The sequence below is a fragment of the Dromaius novaehollandiae genome, chromosome 4, assembly GCF_036370855.1.
Source record: "Dromaius novaehollandiae isolate bDroNov1 chromosome 4, bDroNov1.hap1, whole genome shotgun sequence".
NCBI lineage: Eukaryota > Metazoa > Chordata > Aves > Casuariiformes > Dromaiidae > Dromaius > Dromaius novaehollandiae.
Genome location: NC_088101.1, coordinates 70,885,923 through 70,906,462, shown reverse-complemented (window position 1 = coordinate 70,906,462; position 20,540 = coordinate 70,885,923). Strand labels below are relative to the sequence as shown.

The 20,540-nt window shown below is 41.3% G+C and overlaps 2 protein-coding genes across 3 annotated transcripts in view; both read left to right on the top strand.

Annotated features, from left to right (window-relative positions):
* Positions 1 to 20,540, top strand: part of MED28 (mediator complex subunit 28) — a 28,034-nt gene that overhangs the window by 6,442 nt on the left and 1,052 nt on the right. The window contains exons 2-3 of one of the 2 annotated variants that reach the window (XM_064511389.1): positions 19,359 to 19,551; positions 19,647 to 19,713. In XM_064511389.1, coding sequence (XP_064367459.1) covers positions 19,390 to 19,551; positions 19,647 to 19,713 — 229 coding nt within the window. In that variant the 5' untranslated portion in view covers positions 19,359 to 19,389. Of the gene's footprint in view, positions 1 to 19,308; positions 19,552 to 19,646; positions 19,714 to 20,540 lie in introns of those variants that run through there. The other variant, XM_026122032.2, reaches the window with a different exon arrangement.
* Positions 2,779 to 18,767, top strand: LAP3 (leucine aminopeptidase 3). Its single transcript, XM_064511379.1, has 13 exons — positions 2,779 to 2,941; positions 3,494 to 3,609; positions 3,951 to 4,005; positions 5,988 to 6,093; positions 7,483 to 7,642; positions 9,627 to 9,791; positions 10,726 to 10,884; positions 11,780 to 11,904; positions 13,325 to 13,413; positions 14,774 to 14,876; positions 17,254 to 17,333; positions 18,027 to 18,139; positions 18,250 to 18,767. The coding sequence occupies exons 1-13, from the start codon at positions 2,834 to 2,836 to the stop codon at positions 18,446 to 18,448; spliced, it is 1,578 nt and encodes a 525-aa protein (XP_064367449.1). The 5' UTR covers positions 2,779 to 2,833; the 3' UTR covers positions 18,449 to 18,767.

Below are 20,540 nucleotides of genomic sequence, written 5' to 3'. Positions count from 1 at the left end.
CCTTTGTTGAATCAGTAGGAAATGTGTGGCACGGGACTTGTCTAGCTAGTTGGTTATCCTATTTGACCACATGCCTTATCTTTGTGTTAATAAATCTTAAAACTGGTTGGCTGGTGTCGTTTCACCTTAATTCAGTCCAAGGGCATCACGAACTTGGTCGTTTGGTCCCAAGGGGAGGGAGGTCATCCTGAACGACTCCCTTCGGGCCGCGACCGTAGCTAGCAGACCAACCCAGTATATGAAGGCACCCAATATCTTATAGCACAGGACTATCCACAAATCTGTCCACAGTGGTGTCCTCTGTGACACCACCACCTTCGCCTTCCAACAAATTCTAAGTGGCTTTGGAATACAAGACCTTAAACTGCAATATAATTACACAAATAGTTCAATATAAAATGAAATACTTGTCATTTGTAATTGTTCTATGAACATGTAACTTTGAAGTAGTTGTGGTACAGAAAAAGATATATTGTAACACAGAATTTATCCATTACTAAATATAACTCTCTTTAGGAAGTGAAAAGAAAGTAGATTTAGAGATCCTTCATGCAGAAAGATAGCTTCAGAAATTCTTTTCAGTAGTAGTATTTGCATGTATGCACATTTTTTATACTGCTGACAAACTGCGTAATCCCCCAAGAACTAATTATTAAGTAACAGCAGTGGGACCACTCACTTGTCAGGTAAGGACAAGATTAAAGATCTGTTGGACTGGACACAGTCCAGACAGGTCACAGTAGCTCTAAAATACAATTAGAGTAAATAAAGAGGGATAACTCAGCTGATTGGCTTTTTGATCACTGTGTTGAATTTTGTCAATGACGAAGCATGTTCTGCAGTAATGGTCCAATGGTTTCTCACAGCAGATATATGAAGCACTTCTGGATATTACTGTAGGATATTGTAGCATCATGAGTTGAACAACCAAATAACATTATCATCCAATGATTATTCTGTGACGTGAGAAAATATTTTCAGTTCACTTTATAGTGAACAGGAGTATTATCATGTATGAAGTAAACTGAACAAAACAGACATAAGGCTGAAGTAACCCTTCAGGTGCACAGCTTGTCTCAGTCAAGCACTGTTAAGACACACTGATGGGACAGTGTATAGAACATTTATTCTTTTGTTGCCTGGGAAAATAAGGTTAAATTCAATTACCCATAGTTAATGATGTACAGTTACAAATCAACACCTTAAGACTAATGATGCATAACAACCTACCACTTAAACCATTTCAACTTTCCGTTTTACATCATAAAATACTTAGGGAAGTACTGTGGAATTTGATATAAAGGGTGATCTACTTTATTTACATATTTTCATTTTTGTTGTACACATAAAGCCATATCTCTTTATATGCATGCTGGGAAGGAGAAATGAAGACTTACTTTGGTGTTCTTTTAATTTTGGAAGATTTGAAATCCTAAATGAAAGCATTTATGAGTATTAACTGTCCAGAACTTTAAAGAGATTATGGGCCAAATTTTATTTTTCAGCAATGTCAGAAGACAACTTCAAATACCCTGAAAATGCCCATTTAATTTGTACATGCAGAATGAAGGAGCTACATGCAGGCTGTAGAGAAGTTACAGAGAAGTTATAGACATTCCCCAGAGAACTAGAAAACTGTTCCTTGTATATGGGAGGCTCTTCTAAATAAATGAAGGGAAAAAATGGGTTACCACTTTGGTTTTTTTTAAAGAATGTTGTGATTTAATGTTTAAAATGTAATATCACAAAATAAATCAAGTTGGATGCAATTTCCTTCAGTCACTGTCTCTGAATGACACTGTCTTTAATCAAACAGATTATTTCTCTTTGTACCACTTACGGCAAAAAGTGGCTAGGTGGGAACTGCAATCTATTACTAAGAATAATAGCTTGAGCTACCCTTTTTTATAATGTTATATCAATGTAACAGCGTAAGTGCAGTTACAGATGTATGGAAAAGCAAAGTCGTTGTTATCCAAGTGTCTAAAGGTGTCGGATTCTCACATTAAAAAGCCTTTACTTACAAACTATTTTTCGACAATTCTCAAAAAAAAATAAAAAATAAAAAAATCCAGATCACTTGACGTTAAAATGTAGTGCGTGTTCAAGGCCACCGAAACTCTGGGTCTTCACACTGACAGTGCAATGAATGTCAGCAAACTCCAAACAGGTTTTTTCCACATTGTGCTTTTGCTGGACTAGCATAAATCCACCTCTGCTGTTCCACTGATGACTGAGTATTTTGGTGTGGATTTTCCTGAGGAAATCTTACCATAGTCATTTTCACTGGCTTGTTTTTTTCTGCTACTACATCTTCTCTCTTTTTTAATGTCACTCTGAGACTGTTACTGCTTTCTCTCAAAACCCAGTCAGCCCTCCCCAGACAGATGCGCTGGTGTTACACGAGCATACCACCGCCCTACATGGGAAGTAAGGACATCTTTTGCCTCCACATTCCCTTCGTGAACTATTTACATTTTAATCTTCACTGTGCATATAGTATATTCAGTATGTACATGAAGATTGTTTTTTAAAGTCTGCGATACGCCTACAGGACAAAAACAAGCGAGCCGTGTCGTCCTCAGCAGCACGCGAGGATACCAGCCTAGGCCAGACGGCAGGAGGCCAAAGCCCACCGTGGGGCCAGCTCGCCCCGCTACAGCCGCGCGGCGGCCCGCAGCCCGGCCCCTGGGCCCTTCAGCGGCCCGGCGAGGCGGTGCAGCCCCCGCCCCCGCCCCCGCCCCCGCCCCCGCCCCTCTCTCCTCTCCCCGCCCCGGTCACCGCCCCGCGCGGCACCGCCTGATGAGGCGCGAGCGCGCCGCGGCCGGCTGCCATGTTGCTGCCGGCGGCGCGGCGCCTGGGCAGGGCGCTGCCCCTGGCCCGCAGCTGCGCGGCGCGGGGGCCCTGGGCGCGGGGCTGCAGCCGCCGGGCGGGCGCGCAGGTGAAGGGGCCGCGTCCCAGCTGGTGTCGCGCGTGGCGGGCCCGGGCGCCCCGACCCCGCCGCGGGCCCCTGCCGGGCGGGCGCAGCGGGGGCAGCTCGCGAGCCGCGTACCCGCCGCGGGCCGCGGTTTTGGGCGCGCCGGAGCCGCGCGGGCTCCCGCTGCCGGCCCTCGCTGGTGCCCTGCTGCCTTGGGCCGAGCTGGGGGCGGGAGCAGCGTGCTGCTGCCTGGCGCGCCTGGCTGGAGGTCCCCTCGGGGGCCTCTTCTGTGTTCCCCAGTCACGGTTTGAACAGCTTTTGCCCGGGTGTTAAGCAAAACGGTGTTACCTCGGTTATGCTGAATCGCTTTCATTTCTTTCTCACACTTGAAGTAGGAGCGGTTTATCCTGATATACCAAAGCGTGACCGTGTGTTTAAAGTGCTGGGTGTGCACGTGCCCTTGAGAAGAGTGCATAAACTGACCCTGTAGATGCTGTTTAAACATTGCGTGCTTGCTGCCTTTCAGGCAGGTCTCTACATTTTATGTTGTTCACGCTAACGTGTGTCCTTTCCCAGGGCCTTGTTCTGGGAGCCTACTCAAGTGAAAAGGATGAAGGCGCTCCCCAGCTCACGAGCGCAGGAGATGCTTTCGATCAACTCGTATCGGGAAGGCTGAGAGAGCTCCTGTCGCTGTAAGTGTTTCACGGGCGTCCGAAGCGTGCTCAGGTACCCGTGAGCGGCATTTAGGATGAGGCCATCTCTTTGCTTATTGTTAGCGTTTGTACCCATACTGCTTTTAAGGCTGATATTTGCATCTACTAAGCTGAGTGGTTTAGAGGGGAGCTCCTGTGGGAAGCCACACATGCAGGCAAGAGATGCAAAATGCGTCTGGAGAGTGTCACTTTCTGTGGAGCAGGACTGAGCCAAGTGTCCTAGTACAGTGTCGAGGAACACTGTGTGGTTATGGAATGAATTTAAAAAGCTTGTTCCCGTAAGGGCTTACATTTGTTGAAAGAACCTTTTTGTGTTCTAGATGTGGGCCACCTTTGAAGAAAGGCAAAACACGCATATTCCACGGTTTGCATCAGGTATGAACACTGGATTTTTATGTGCGCATCTATTAATGCATGAGACTTGCCATTACATCTGGTTTTAAGCTGAGTTCAGGGTTGTGCTAGTATGAATGTGACAGCTCTGCCCTTCTCCCTCTCACCTCCCAGGACAAAAGATGTGGTTCGTGTTGAAACCCATCCCCTGTTCTATGCTCCCCATGTTTGCATGGTCTCTTGCACAGTCCTGTGCTCCCTTCACTTTGCTGCAAGATGAGAAGATGTAAACAAGCTCTGCTCTGAAGGTGCTGTGCTCTCACCAGGGTTTACTGAATCAGCTAAAGCGCAGCAGTTTTGGATCAGACACTTAGTGTATCCCCCATCTCTGGGGGGAGCAAGTGCATATGCGAGTGTGGATCTGTGCAAAGACCTTGCAGACATGGCAGTTCTAACACAAGGTAATGGCCAGTCCCATTATCGACTGATAGACATCAGATGTTTTACAATTTGTAATTTTAAATATTTTAAAAATTTGAAGATGAAAACAAGAGGTGGGACTGTTTTTCAAGCAGGATTCTTGTCTGTACAAACATGGCATATCACAAGGGTATGAGATAGGATTCACCTGCTTAAAGTTAGGGTTTTGCTGCCATTTGAGGAGCCCTAAGACATCTAATGCATCTGCATGGGGCTGGCAAATATAAGACTTGTGCCTTTTTGGAGTGGTGCTCGAGGCCATCCTAGGACATTTTGTGTCCAGTAGTAGTCTCTGTATAGATAACTGCATCTTATGTTAGGTCCATTTAAATGATTTTTAAATAAATCAATTTGTAGTGGTTATTGTCCACCATGTATAAATTCCTATACAGAGACACCAGACAGGTGGTGCTGGACTCAGTAAAAAGGCTCTGATGAACTTCATGGAAGTGGAGTCCTTTGAAGGTCCTGTTATCCCAATTCTGCATAAAGAATGGCCTCTGAAGTGAGTAGCAAATCTTTGAAAGAGAAGGCAGTAGAGTTTGGCCTTATGCACTCTTCCAAGGGTATAAAGCAATGACAACCAAAAAGGATAACTTGAATCATTGATCTTCTGGAAAGATGGTCCTAGTTGCAGCATCTTGTGAATTAAAAGTCTTTATGGGGTACCAGTTTGAAAGCTGATTATTAGAAATCGGAAGAGCAGCTATTTGTAGTGGAAGGATAAGGGTAAGCTTAACCTTAACTTCATTTTTCTTCAGAGTAATGAGAAATCTATTTGCATACGTAATCTTTAGGATGATTTTATACAAATTTGACTTCATTCTTAAAAGGCTTCTTTCATCTTTGTTATTTCTTCCATTTTGCCTTCTACTTGCAGCTTTTAAAGCAAGCATTTAGCCTTTTGTGTTACATTGCCCTGCTGCATTGCAGAGCTGTGTACCTCTGTCCAGCTTTGGTTTGGTACCCAGATAGCAGCCAGCACAGTCCTGAGCTAAGCTAATAGACTCAACCTTTGAGGTGAACTTTTTAGCTTAAACACAGTACTGTGCTAAAATGCCTACACTTTCCCAGGTCAGAAAGCTCCTGTTCTGCAGCAGCAGCTGGATGTGCTTTCAAAGGACTCTTAGACTTGCCCTTGGAGGTGTCAAGTTTGCTACTTGTTGAGCATAAAGACCTGTCAGCTGCGATGCTGACATCAGTGAAACTGATTCACTTTGTGCTCACACTGTACTCAAGTATGCACATCTACTTACTTCTGCCACTCCAGTTTGCAGCTGAGATGTTTGTAATACAAACTGATATCTTTCACAATGTAATTAACGGGACAACAGAACAGCTGGTTGTGTCCTGTGGCAAATGACTGAGAGTGCAAGAGAGTGGCACCATAATGGCATTCTTGTGTAGAAACATGCTTTATGTGGAGAGTACGGTATTTCATGTTGTATTTGGTTTGATTTGAAAAGTAATGTCTTCATAACAACTCTCTGCTGGGGCTGTAACAGTGAAGAAAGTGAATCCATTTGTGTGTTGGCTTTGTATAGAACTTTCCAAGTGTGGTTGTAGTTGGCTTGGGTAAGAAGAATGCTGGAGTAAATGACCAAGAAAACTGGAATGAAGACAAAGAAAACATTCGTGCAGCTGTTGCAGGTTAACTTTTTTTTTAAGTTTAAGTATTTTGTGTGTAAAACTTGTCAGGATGCAGTATGTTTCATTTTTGACGAGCAAGTCTAGATATATTTTTGTTTTGAAATGCAAGACTTACTGCATGGTCTGGGAAATCTGTTCACTTGTCACTGACATTCATGAAGCTTTTCCTTAGTGAGGAAGGAGTTATAGGGTATCCATTTTGCAAGAATGCATCCTTCATTGAAATCTGTTCTCTGCAATTGTAAAGATACCAGGCCAAATGTAAATCAATCCGCTCAGGTAATTCCAGTTATTTGTATCTAATAGCTTTCTTAAACAGTGTGATACTGAAAAAGGCACTTGTTTTGTTAATTACTACTATTTTGAAGCTTGAGAGCATCAATGAAATTGATTCACTTTATGCTCACACTGTACTCAAGTATGCAAATCTATTTACTTTTGCCACTCTAGTTTGTACCTGAGATGTTTGTGTTCCAAACTGTGATAAGTTTCACAGTGTAAGTAGTGTGATTCCTTATTTGTTGTAGGCACAGAAGGCCTTTCCTTTCTGTGTGTTACTGAAACTGTGATGTGTCAGCACTAAGACGTAACTATGAGGTGCTCTATAATTTGATAAATACTTTCAGGGATTTCAATTTGCAGAGATACCGGACAAACCCATCCTATTCTCCGTATAAGCAAATCAGTTATTTTTTTATAATTTACTGCCTGGAGGCTCTCTGTCTTAATCAAAGATGAGTGCTGCATCATGTCTAAGTTTGCATAAACCAGGAATAAAAAGAGAATCCTTTCCATAGAGTTTATAATCTGTGTATGAGACAGGAAGTCAGTCATGCATATATGAAAGCAGTGTGTTCAGACTGCTAGCCTCTATTGTCTCATTTACTGACCCACTGTTAAATTCTTCAGGTACGAAATAAAATTCATAGAATATATTATTAATATTGCTTACAGTTTATAAAAGCATGTATAATATAACTTGGAAGAAAAGATAGCAAAAAACTATACTGCAGCAAATTTCTGATACCTGTAAATACTCATAACCCATAATTCTCTAGAACAGTAGGGTTTTTTTTGATATAAGGTGACCTTAAGGAATCGCAACAACTGTGGACTTTCCTTTGTATTCCTGCTAAATGACTTAATCATTAAAACTTATCAAGTGACTTTTTTTTCTTGGTCAAAGTTTGTCAGTATATGGTCATTAGCAGTTTTAATTATTCTGCTGCATGATCTTTTTAGTTGATTTACTTGTAAACAGATACCTTGAGTAAAACTATATATATATTTTTTTCCTCTAAATGTTACATCGATCAGAAACCTGTTTTGCTGTTCTGTGCAATACTCGTTCTATGCAGTAGTCTATTGGTGCTTTACTGTATTTTCCAGTTGGATGTAGACAGATCCAAGATCTGGAGATCCCTCATGTTGAAGTGGACCCTTGCGGAGATGCTCAGGCAGCTGCAGAAGGTGCTGTACTTGGTTTGCATGAGTACAGTGAACTGAAGCGAAAAAAGAAACCTGTAGTTACTCCTCAGCTTCATGGAAGGTGATGGCAAAAGGAAAGCTTATCTGTTTGTTTATTTGTAAAACTGTGTGTATGTTTGTGCATGAGACAGATAAGAGAAACTGAACGAATAGGTGTAGCAGCAATCTCTCTCTCAACTTCTACTGCTTCCTTGAATATCCTGACATGTTTTCTGCTTCAGGTTTACAGTGTTTGCTCCGTGTACCTCGTTAGCATGCCATGTTTTGAGGATAAGGGTAAATAAATGCTGCTTTCTAGAAAAGGCCCAAGATAGAAGTAAAAAATTTCTTGAAATGAGTTGTGTTGTAAAAGGAATATTACTGGCATTGCATCCTAAAACTATGAAGCAGAAGTATTTCAAACTCCATAAATTAATAAATGCTTTTGATATACAGGAAATGCTATTTGAGACTGGACCACGCCATGATGGTATATTTTACATAGCTCAGCTGTTATATTTCAGTTTACAGAATATAATGCAAGAAGGGAAGCTTGGGTGCTTCTGGCCTCTAAGAAGACATCACTGTTATTCAAGAGCTGAAAATAATATCAGAGCTCTTGGCTCCAGAACAAAGTTTTATTAACCCCCTTTTACTGCTTCATCTATCATGCAGAGCACAGCTGTTTCCATACATGCTTTGTACAGGAACAAGTCCTTCCTTATGAGGAAGTTAATCTAGGAAATAAAATAAAAACCTCTCAATTTAAGCATGTCATCATAAGAATGACTTTCTCCATAAACCTTCTGGGGACTGAGTTAAGGGGAACTGTAAGCCAGTCATCCTAATCTTCCTCCTTGCTCTTCTTGAAGATGGTTATAGCAGTTGCCTTTTCCAGTCATTGGGGACTTCTTGCAGTTACCGTGACCTTTGAAACAGGTAGAGAGCAGCCTTGCAATGACATCAGCCAGTTCCCTTGGCATCATCAGATACATTCCATCTAATCCCATAGAGTTGTATATGTCCAGTGTGCTTAAGTAGTCCTAAATCAATCTCCCTCAGTTTTCTTCCCCAGACTCTTACTAAGCACAAGGAACTGGGGGACTGGGAAGCAGGCCTTACTAATGAAGACTGATGCAAAGCAGGCATTGAGAACCTCAGCCTTTTCTGTGTCCTTTATGGCTAGGTTTCCCATGCCATTTAGCAATGGGGAGGCATTATCCCCGATCTTCCTTTTGCTGCTGATGTACCTGTGCAAGGCACGAAGAGGCCTTCAGCATTCCTTACCAGTTTCAGCACCAGCTGAGCTTTGGCTTTCCTAATTCCATCCCTGCATATGCAGGCAATGTTTTTATGTTCCTCCTGGCTTCCTTCTTCACTATGTTGCTTTTTTGCACAGTGGAATGCAGATTAATTCCCCACTTTGTGAAACCTTTTAAGGCAAATAAACAGGTTTTTTGGTTCTATATAGGTAAAATGAGAAGTTTTCTACTGGTCGTGTTACAAAGGAGTCAGAGGCATCCCCGTTTCCTATGCAGGCAGCTTTATGAACGTTTGCTCTGTTTTTTATTAGTGAAATATTTTGAATACACTGTGAATTGAGATCCAAATCCACTCTCATTACATAATCATATTTCAGCAAGGTGAACAGAATTGGAGGCTTTACACAGTAAATAAGAGTTTTCAGGGCTGTTATAATTAATGCGATTACAAATTTTGGAAGGGATATTAAACCTTGTGCTTAAGGATTTAAGCCACTCTCTGACTAGTAAGGATTAGAGCAAGATGTAATGTATTAGATAATTTCACATCTGTCTACTCCAGGATTTTTCTAGCTTCCTCTGACGCATTTGGCACCACCTAGGATCAGAGTTGAGATACTGGACTAGACAGACCTTGGATCTCATCCAACACGTAATTCCTAAATTCCTTGTAGTAGGGGTAAAATGACATTCTTAATTGCCCTAAATTATTGACATTGCATTTTCAAACTGGAGAGAGCAGATGAATGATGAAAATCTTTCTTGTGCAAGTGTTTATGGTAATTATTATATGATATTATTTAGTGGTGAAGGTGAAGCTTGGCAAAAAGGCGTTATCTATGCTGAGGGTCAAAACCTTGCTCGGTACCTTATGGAGGCTCCAGCTAATTTTATGACACCCATCAAATTCGCTGAGTGTATTGATCAGAAGCTAAGAAGTTTCAGCAGCAATGTGAAGGTCCATATAAGGTAAGCTTCATTAAAATGATTCCTCTATAGGATAAGATACTGTATGTTAGAAATTATTCAAATCTGCAGCGCGTTCTCATTTCCACTCTGCCATTTCAAATGACAAAAGCAGAGGGAGTGTTTGGCAAAAAAACGTATGAGGGTGTGCCTTGATTATCCTCCTTTGAAGGGTAAGGGGAGCTTCAAGTTAGCAAAATAAGCAAGATGCTGTGACACAGTAAAATTATTAATCACTTAATTGACACGAGTGCTGTGAAAGAGGAAGCCTAATGAGGAATCAGTGAATGGACTGCAAATGCTAGATACCTTCTCTCTAATAGCTCTTTTTTTCTTCCACTCCCAAGTGCTTTTTATACATACCTCTTTTTGTTTTGAGGTGGTAACTAAGCACCTGCTATTTATGGTTATTACTGGTGCTTTTAACTTTCTAAAATGTCAAGATGGAGTCTTGCAACTGAATTTGAGCAGCTAATGCTTCTCGCTTCTGAATTTCTAGTTACTGCCCCTCAGTGGCAATGGGCTAACTGGCTGTGTAAGTGACTAGGCCATTTTGATGAAAAGTAAAAGATGCACAGAAATCAACTTTCTATCTTGTTATCTGTTTTGACAACGGAAAACTAGACTGTAGCCTACTGCAGCAGTATTACTGTGTATACCTTCAAAAATTTCACTTGCCCATTAGGCCATAGGCTTAATGTTTTTGGTGCAGAAAGTGTAGAATAATGGTTAATAAGTAACTCCCCCCAAGCAGCAACTTTGAGGCAGTATTATTCTGTTTTACAAAGAAGGAATGTGGGATTTAAGTGACAAGTTGCAAAATAATTAAGAAAAACAGAATTACTTATAATATCGTCTACAATCCTTCAAGAACTGTGATCTTTAAAAAATACTAATTTGGTCATTTGGTTATTTAAAATAAATATTTTTATTCCAGATCAGAGTCTTGGATAGCAGCACAACAGATGGGAGCGTTCCTGAGTGTAGCTAAGGGTTCAGCTGAACCTCCCATCTTCCTGGAGATTCACTATTTAGGTGCTGCTAATACAGATGACTCTCCATTGGTGTTTGTAGGAAAAGGAGTTACGTTTGACAGGTATGTCTGTTAATGTTTTAATGACTAAAGGAGGGGGGGAAGCTATGGTCCAGTTGCCAGGGGATGGAGCTTAGACGGACTAGTTTTGGAACTCAGCCAAGAGACATGCACTTTTAACTGTAATCCCATTAAACCCAGAAATAAAGCCTTGCTCATGCCTTTCTGCTATTCATATTCAACAGTGAGATGCTTTTTCTTTGCTCAGCACATCTTTCATTGTCATTCTAGTGAACTATATAGTAGATTGTGCTGCCTTCCCTGGGGATAAGACAAGCTTGAGTAACTGGACAAAGTAGAAATGGTATGCCCTTGGCTTGTAAGAGGGAAATGGAAATCTGTGGAAAACAGACAAAGAGCTGCTCTTTTCTTCTTTGGCCAGAGCAAACCTCATGGTGAAGAATTTGCATGTTTAGAATTGCAGTTTGTCATTGGACATCTGGATTATGCTTAGGCAAAGTGAAAATAGTTCATTCTATGCAGTAGTTCATTATACCTCCTTTTCATTCCACATACATAACTACTGAGGAATTTATCAGTCTTTTCCCCATCTATGTGCTGATTTTCAGTCTACTACTTTGTTTTTCTTTTGTGCTCTTCTGATATTATGATGACCATTGAAAAAACTTGTTTATTTTGTTAGTGTATTGCAGATGATCTGGATGTCTTTTGATGTCCTAATTATGACGAAGTAACTCAGGGACACTTTACCTGAAATGAAAACCTAGATATGTTGCTTTTTAGTATGCTTACTAGGGTGTTGCAAGAGCATCTGAAAATACTGACTCTAGCATTTGCTGATACTTAGTGCTAAAAACATACGGATGGAAAGAATAATATCAAAGTATGTAATGTCTGACTCTTGGATGTTGGATTATATTGGTTATGCTTATTCCAGTGGTGGCATTTCGTTGAAGCCTTCATCAGGTATGGATGCAATGAGAGCAGACATGGGAGGGGCAGCAACTGTGTGTTCAGCCATTGTGACAGCAGCAGCCTTAAATCTACCTCTTAACATAATTGGTAAGTATATGTGTGTGAGAATCAGAACATTTTAACCTTACAGTATTTCTTTTAGACAAAGTCATTTGCTAGTATTAGTAGTGGTAAATATCTGACAAAAAACATCACAGGCTCTTGTAGAGCTACATGTCTCTCTCCCTTGCTCAACCTCTCCCATTTGTACTTGATTATCAAAAATTACTAGCTTTGCTTCAATAAAATATTGTAAGACTGAATTAAAATTTTGAGGGCATGATTCTTGGATTTCAGGAGACTCGCCGTTGTTTAGAAACACTCATTTTCAACACATTTTGCAGGAGTCCTGGTTCGTCATTACAACGAGGAATATGGGTATCTGTAAAAGCAGTTAAAAATGAAAGGGAGTTAGCTGAGATACATCCATTCCAGTGCTTGCCCTAGCTGAGCAGGAAGAGAAATCAGCTCGTTTCCTTAGGTGAATGTCTCTGCAGAAATTAAAAAAAAAATTGCTGAAATTATTTTTGAATATGAGCAATGCTTTTATATTCCTGCAGAAATGTTGCACAGCTAGACCTAAATGAGTTGATATAAGAACCACAGTAAAAGCAGTTGCTGAGGACATGCCATCTATTCTATGATAAGTTTAAAAATATTTGAGAACCTCAGCTTTAAGGAAACTATTTTATTTTAGTGGGTCTTTTATGCTTCAACCAGTAGAGGGCAGTGAAACATACACATCCTCAAGAAATTCCTCACTTGAAAGCATGGGATGATCCAAGTACTAAGTAGAAATTAGTGCAGCAAAAGTTTGTGTGTGTAATTTGACTGAAAACTAGTGGTCCACAATTCTCTTATTGCATATGCTTTGGCTGGGACAGAGAAGCAGGGCTTCCCTGGGAATAGTGGGCTCTCATTTATCCCGTTCATAGCTGGAGTTTTGACGTTGACTCTTTGCCATCCTTTTTTGTTCTTCATGTTGTTGGAGCTTTATGGCAATTTTTGGACTTCTCTTGACGTTACGTAATGTTTATTTACAAAGAGAAGATCTTGAATGGCTCAGAGAGGTACTTTGAGAAATTTTGAACTTCAGTAAGGAATAAATACTCTTACATGTGACAAATTATTCATATATGGAAGATGTATGAAGATATTTGTTGACAGAAGCCTTGATAAGTTTTACAGTGCCTCTAATCTCACTTTCAGAGACATAAATTAAAAGTAAATCCTAGTGTTAAAATGGTGTAGATGAGAGAATATAGTGGTGCAACATGCAATGAAATTTCACTGATTGAGAACTAGACCATGTCTTTCAGTAACCAGGAGAATTCAGGTATTGAGCATAAAAAAAAGATGAGAATGCTACTACTTTTTAAAGACTTGTTTTTCCCCTCTAAGAATTTTTCTATATCTTTTCTGAGTGATAAACTAGTAACACACTTAATATTTTATTTTTCCCTCTGAGGTTTGGCACCGCTCTGTGAAAATATGCCCAGTGGTAAGGCAAACAAGCCTGGGGATGTGGTTAGAGCCAAGAATGGAAAAACAATACAGGTATGCATGTGAAACTTGGATTTTGAGTATTTTTAGTGAATTGTTTTTTTTCAATCAAGTTATGTGACTGCAGTCTGAGTACATTTTTGAAAAGAGCATTTAAAAAGGTACCCAGTGCGAATGTGTACTGTTCTCATAAATGTAAGAACCATGTTATTAATTAGAAATTGCTATCACAGGATTCTTTCAAATATAAATATACTTTTACGAGATTAGATGCATTAAAAATCTAGGAAAAGCTGAAAAGTGCAGTCACTTACTGAACATGCTAGAAAATCTTGTGTCAGCACAAGAGGTTGTTATAATGTTTATGAATATATGTTTTCAGTCGGAATGAATAGTATTTTAATTGCTTCCCACAGACCTTTCAGGACACTTCCCTGCTATCTGTAGTAGGATATATGAGTATTAGCTTCCTGCTGCCATAATCAAGGTCTTTACCTTGCCAGCTGCTCTGTTCAAGCAGAACTCTGAGTCATAGGATCTGTCTGTTCACAAGTAGTTTGCCAAGTCAGTGCCCCACATGCATATTATTTAATCCTAACCATACTGTAATAATTCAGTAAATTAAATGGTAGCAAAAGCCATTGTGCTGAGGACTGCTAATTTTTTGCAGAAATATATGGCTCAGTCTCTCTGGATTTCTGTGATTCTGCCATCTTTGACCTGCTGAGCCTTTCAGTTCCTTGAAGTTCTTCCCCCTGACGCTGAGTTCAGTAGCACTGGATGTTAAGGGAAATCAGTGGGCAAATATTTCCCTCACCAAGGAGAAATCAGTAAGAAAGTGCTAGTGGCTTGGAGAACACTGTGCAATTAATCTTGCAGAATTCATTATAAATTATCTCTAAAAAGAGAAAGGTCCAAAGGGACGATTGATTTTCAGAGAGAGAGGGTCCAAAGAGAAAGCAGATGAACAAGGAACTGTTTGCAGGCATGCACCTGTACTGCAGTTTCCACCGGCCAGACTCCTCTGTGCTTGCTGTGAAATGGCCCCGGGCTTCCCAGGGGCTTTGCTGGGTACAGTAACCAGCCCCCTGCTCTGCAGTGGGACACCTCTCCTGCCCCCAGGCTCTTTGGAGGAGCCAGCAGCACAGATGCCCAGCATGGGGAGGAGGCTGCGGTGCTGAAATATAACTGCATTCAGCTACCAGTATGCTTTTAATGTTAGGAACATAAGTGTTCATCAGATACTTTCCTTTTCTTTAGTTCCCATTTTGGATGAATTTTGATTACCTTAAGTTCTTACGGCCTGTGACAGGGCAGTCACAAGCTAACAGCTATTTAAGAGAATACATAAGACATCAGTTGAAGGGGTGTTTTCAATAATCTGTTTTTCTTGTTTTAAACTTTGTACCTGAAGGTTGATAACACAGATGCAGAAGGAAGACTGCTATTAGCTGATGCTCTCTGTTATGCCCACAATTTTAATGCAAGGGCTATTGTGAATGCTGCAACGTTAACAGGTAGCTAATGTCCCTTTCCCACTTCATTTTGCGTGTTGTTAGTCTCATTAACTGGGCTGTGGATTAACTGTACCATGTATACAAAGCCAACCTGTGAGTTCAAAATCAACTGAGATGCTTTTACATGGTTTAGGACAAGAACTAGCACAGTTTATGCTCTAACAGCTGGTACAGCTGCAGCGTGTTTCCAGAACTGGGGGTACTGGGGAGCAGGGCACAGGCTGAGTGATGCAGATGGATTTGGACCTGGCCCAGCTGAGCTTGAACTAATAAGCCCAGCAAAACCTAAGGAGACTTGGATGTTTCTGCACAGTGTTCCCCAGCAGAACAGTTTGCAGGAGGGCTTACTAGTTGGTCACACGCAATTATGTCACCTGATATCTGAGCTAAGTTGTCCCAAGTCCCTGGGCAGCATGGAGCAAAGATACTGGCATGGTTCTGGAAAAATGCTTCCAGGTCCTTGTGGCACCGGCTGTGCTGTGGCCAGAACAGCTTCTTTGTGAGCAGCTGCTTGAGTGTCTGAGCTGTGAGTTACCCAGTTCTTCCCTCAGCTGGGCTATCTCAGGTCTCTGTTATTCTAGATAATAGACACAATAGGATAATCATTATCATCCTCCCAGGAATTAATTTGACTGAAAAATCCCCTATGTGCTGTTTGCATACTTTGAGGCATAATAAAATGTGTTTTAATTGCTTCATATCTACAACTATATATGAATAAGGCTATAATTTTAAATTTAAAATCTGCAAAAATAACATTGTGTACACAGCTTTCGTGAACTGCAGTAACAAGCTGTCATGGGTGAAGTGACTGCAGCTGAAATGAGAGAAAACATGGAAGACTGGTTTACAGACTAGAGTCCACTGGGTTGCTTAATGAATGCACTAACCAAAATATCTTAAGATTATCTTTATTCTATATTAAATTAAATACTACTGTTTTAAATTATGTTCTGTCAGTTTGGCCAGTTGAAATGCTGTGAGAACTTTTACAGCCAGAGAGAAAGCTGATGGTTAAGATGGTTGGCTTGTGTGAAAATATTTCCATGTAAGGTGCATGATTGTAGCACAGCATATGTGGATTTATTTTAAATGAAAATAATCCACATCAGTATAAACCATGCCTAGACCAGAGGGATTACACACAGTTATATATACATTTTTTGATGCCACAGAACTGCTTCTCTAATGCTGACCCTATTCAGGGCACCCAATCTCTGGTGAGATTTGGGGAGAAAAAAAGCAAAAAAAATACTTCAACAAAATGATACATCAAGACCAAATATCTGCAGGAGCTGACCTCTTGTCTGCTTGATGCCCAAACAGTAATCTATAGTGGCAGCAACCTCCTCGTCCTGTGAACAATCTATGTTAGTGAAATAAGTGAAGGGAATGTGTATCAGCTGGAAAATTTCAGAGGTCTATGAATTGTGTGTGTGTGTGGGGGGAAGCTCACTCATTTATATTTACTATATGGAAATACTAAAATTTGTGTTTTTTGGATAAGATACTGTTATTTCTGCATATATATTATATATATATATATATATACACACACACACATACTAAAAATGCTGCTAGGAAACATTGAGCTAAAAACAGAAAACTTATTTTTCTACTTTTGCTATCTGGCACTGTCTCTTGAATTGGCCAGATTATAATAGCAGTTAGAGGTCCATTTTATGCTTAAGGCCTGTGTCAAGAAGAGTGTTTAAAAAAAAAAAATCAAAAGATCAGAGTATTTGTGCTTTGTGTTGAGTATTTATAGGCCTTCAGGTGTGTCATCAGAGAACTCATCACAGGAAGAAACAGGTGCAATATGAAGGTATTTGGAAGGGGTGCTAACAGCCAGATAGCCATCTCTGGTGACAAAATACTTGAGAGAGAAGCTATTGGGAAAGGAAGGAATGTAAACTTCATCTTCCATTACTTCTGTATTGCTGCCTGTAGATTATGGAACCTGACATCAGAATTATGCAGTATGAGTTCTTTCAGAGGAGAACAGGGATATTTAAGCTTCAACTTCAGCTGCTGCTTGTCCCATCAGGGCTACTTGTAGTTGTCTGCCACATTGTTAGTAGAGGGTAATTCTGTCAGTTTGTAAGTCTTGGATTTTGTTACTAATGCCCTGCAGATCATGAGGAGGATGTGATTTGTGTACCCATACTTGCCACATATTCATTCACATAAAGTATCAGATTTTTAATAAACTTAAAAAAAATGAAGGTGTACTAAAACTTTTAATTTTGGGGTACTTCAGAACTTACAGGTAATAAGAATTAAGACATTAAAAATACTGTGGGAAGTTAGGATGCAGAGGAACAGCTAAAGTCCATCTTTGCCTGCCTCGTATAACCTTGAAGGTGTGTTTGTGTAGGTGCCATGGATGTAGCGTTAGGGTCTGCTGCAACTGGAGTGTTCACAAATTCATCTTGGCTTTGGACTCACCTTTATGAGGTAGGCCATCTGCAGTATTATGGAATAATGATAATTCAGTAATAGCTGTTGTTATTGAAAAGTTAGTGCATTACTGAAAGCCTTATTTTATGCAAGTCTGAAAGGTACGTTGTTAAATTTTGAAATCTTATAGGAATGTTCTTACTATTGCATGTAGTTGAAAAATACAGAAGTTATGGCTGTTAATTACTGGCCCTTTACTATGGTTTAGCATCATATAGCAGAAAGCATGCATCATTGTCTCAAGGATATGCATTCTCTGATAACTTACTGTGTATGCACGTAAACTCTATTTTACTGACAATAATTAGTTTTTGTTAGATAATTAGTCTTCCTTAACATCAAATGTGAAATTCAGAGAAGCCTTATGAATGGCTGAACTGTGATAGCTAAAGGAAAGTCTCTGAAAGGAGGGATCTGTGCAAATTTTCATTAGCAGGAAAAAACTGTTGCAAAAAACTAGCATTCTTTAGTGGTAGTCTAAAGGCAAAATCTAAAGAATCCAAAAAGTAAGATTTAGTGTTTTGTCTTGCAGTATATTTCTAAATACCTAATATTATCTTGGGCTCCAGATTTTCAGATAGACTGATCAACTAAACAAAAACAAGCAGGCGCTATGATGGTGCTTATGAGTGCTATTAAAAATATAAACCACAGTGAATTTTGCTGAAACTATCACTGTTTCTTTTTCAGGCCAGCATTTTGACAGGAGACAGAGTTTGGAGAATGCCTCTTTTTGAACATTACACGAAGCAAGTAACAGACTGTCCTCTTGCAGATCTGAGCAACATAGGAAAATACAGCAGGTAATGTACCAAGATCTTTCATGTCCCCTTTTCTGTTAGTGCAGTAGCCCAGTGTTTGTGCTGTTGGTATTGCTTTAGAAACAACAATTTTTCTACTTCCTTCCCCACAGAGCTGGAGGAGCGTGCACGGCAGCTGCATTCCTGAAAGAATTTGTGACTGCCTCTCACTGGGCTCACCTAGATATAGCTGGTGTGATGTCAAATAAAGACGAGGTGCCCTATCTTCGGAAAGGCATGGCAGGACGGCCCACGAGAACGTTAGTAGAGTTTGCAGCTCGATTAAGTCAAGACAGTCAAAACACCAAATAAAATACTAATTCTAAAATATTCCAGTCTGCCTTAAAAAAATATATATCTTTCAGTGTATTATTAATAAGTGAATGTCCAGGCATATTTTTACTATAGCAATGAACTGCAAATACATTTATAAATCATTATTGGGAAGAGCATCTGGCACTTGAGATTTGTCTTCCCACATTATTCAGTTTAAAATAAAATATTCTGTTTGAACTCTTTGGTATATTTAATACCAAAACATGATCACCAAAAACATCTGAACTCCTAATTTATATGTAAAGTAAGCATAATTATTGCAACCAATAAATCTTTTTGTGTGCCTGTTTCAGAATTTCTTTGACTTGAAGAATTAACAGTACATAGAAATGATAGCTGTGCTGATTTTGGTGAATTGCTGATGGTGGGGGAAAAATAACTTGTTTATAAAAATCCAGGCAGAGTATTGCAAGGGCGGAGCTAAAACGCGTCTTGGTGTGCACTGAGGTAGAAATAGGGCTTCAAGCTGCTGCGGTGTCGGGAGGGGCACGGCTGCACTACGCGGTCCCCGGAGAGAGGGGGTTTTAAACAAGTAGCAACGCAAGTGTCCCATGACTATTTTATGAAAATGTGTGTGTGCGGGCGAAGGGTCAGAACGTGACACTATTTCCACATTTTTTCTGCCATCCTGATGCTCTTTCACTAGTGTGAATCTGTTAGTTTCAGAGTAAATACAATATTTCTAGAACTCATGGAGATACCAGCTTGCCTTAGCCCATGGTGCTTCCGCTGGGCCGCCGGAGAGGGGGGGCGGGTTCCCTTTCCGTCAGGGCTTACCCCGGCGCGGGGCGGCAGCTGCCGCCGGGACGAACTGCGGCTGCGCGGGGGGGGGGGGGGGGGTAGTGCCTGCGCCTGGCCACGCCCCGCCGCGGCGGATAGCGCATGCGCCGCCGCCGCCGTGCCCGCAGCGCCGCGCCATGGCGGGCGCGCTGAGCGGGATGTTCGCGAACCAGCCGCCGGGGCCGCCGCCGCCGCCGGGGCCGCCCGGCGGGCCGGGCCCGGCCGGCCTCATCGCGCCGCCGCCGGGGCCGCGCAACCCCAACAACACGCTCGTGGACGAGCTGGAGGCGTCCTTTGAGGTGCGGGGGGCGCCTGCGCGGGGCGGGGCGGGGCGGGGCGGGCGCGGCCTGGCGGCGGCGGCGCACCGCGGCTGACGGCGCTCCGTGTCTCGCAGGCCTGCTTCGCCTCGCTGGTGAGCCAGGACTACGTGAACGGGACGGACCAGGAGGAGATCCGCACCGGTGAGGCTGCGCCTGCGGCTCCCTGGCGAGCTTTAGCGGGCGGCGGGTCGATCCGGCTCCAGAGAGGGTGGGCGCCTAACGCAGGGCTTTGGGCAGTGACCCGCCTCCTGCGTGGCCGGAGGCCGCCAGCCCCCTTCCCGTGGAAACGCTGCGTTTTGTTTTGTTTTGCCTTTTGTGCGGCGGAGAATCCTACTCACATACTTGGTTCAAAAACTGGGAAGCTGTTATGAAGCTACACATAGGCAGCGATAATAAAAGGTTGGAAAGGGAAAACCTAGGCTGTTTAGCAGCTGTGCTTTAAAGCTCGTGTGACAGGTACATCTGTGGGAGATGTAATTAACTCGGAATTGATATAAATAGAAAGTTTATTGTTTAAAAAAAGCCCATGAATACTTTTTAGAAGTATACTTTTTCCTGAGAAATTTCTCAGGCCTGGCTCCTAAGTTCCCATTCAAAACTAGCATAAATGCCTGTGAAAGATACTTTATTCTGTATACTGGGTTATATTCATATGCTGGAATGGGATTTTTTTTTTAATTTTTTAAAATCAAAACAGTGATGCACAGTTCATAAAGGTAGAATATTCTCTTAAATATATCTGTGTTTGAGAACTGTACAGTGAGCTTGTTGTTCAAGCAAGTGTTGAAATACTTGCTTTATTTAGTGAAGTCCCACAAAATATTTTATTGGTCTTTATTGTTGTAGAAGATGCAACAAAACCTCTATAGGGGAAAAAAATTGGTTTTCTTGTACCTTTAAAAGAAGTTCTGAAAGTTTGCAGAGCAACATTTTATATAGAGACCTAATATACATTCTGTTTCTGTAAA

Coding starts and splice junctions, on each gene's coding strand:
- LAP3 (XM_064511379.1), top strand. CDS start 2,834: ATGTTGCTGCCGGCGGCGCGGCGCCTGGGCAGGGCGCTGCCCCTGGCC. Junction 17,334..18,026: donor TTTGGACTCACCTTTATGAG/GTAGGCCATCTG, acceptor TTTCTTTTTCAG/GCCAGCATTTTGACAGGAGA. Junction 18,140..18,249: donor AACATAGGAAAATACAGCAG/GTAATGTACCAA, acceptor CCTTCCCCACAG/AGCTGGAGGAGCGTGCACGG.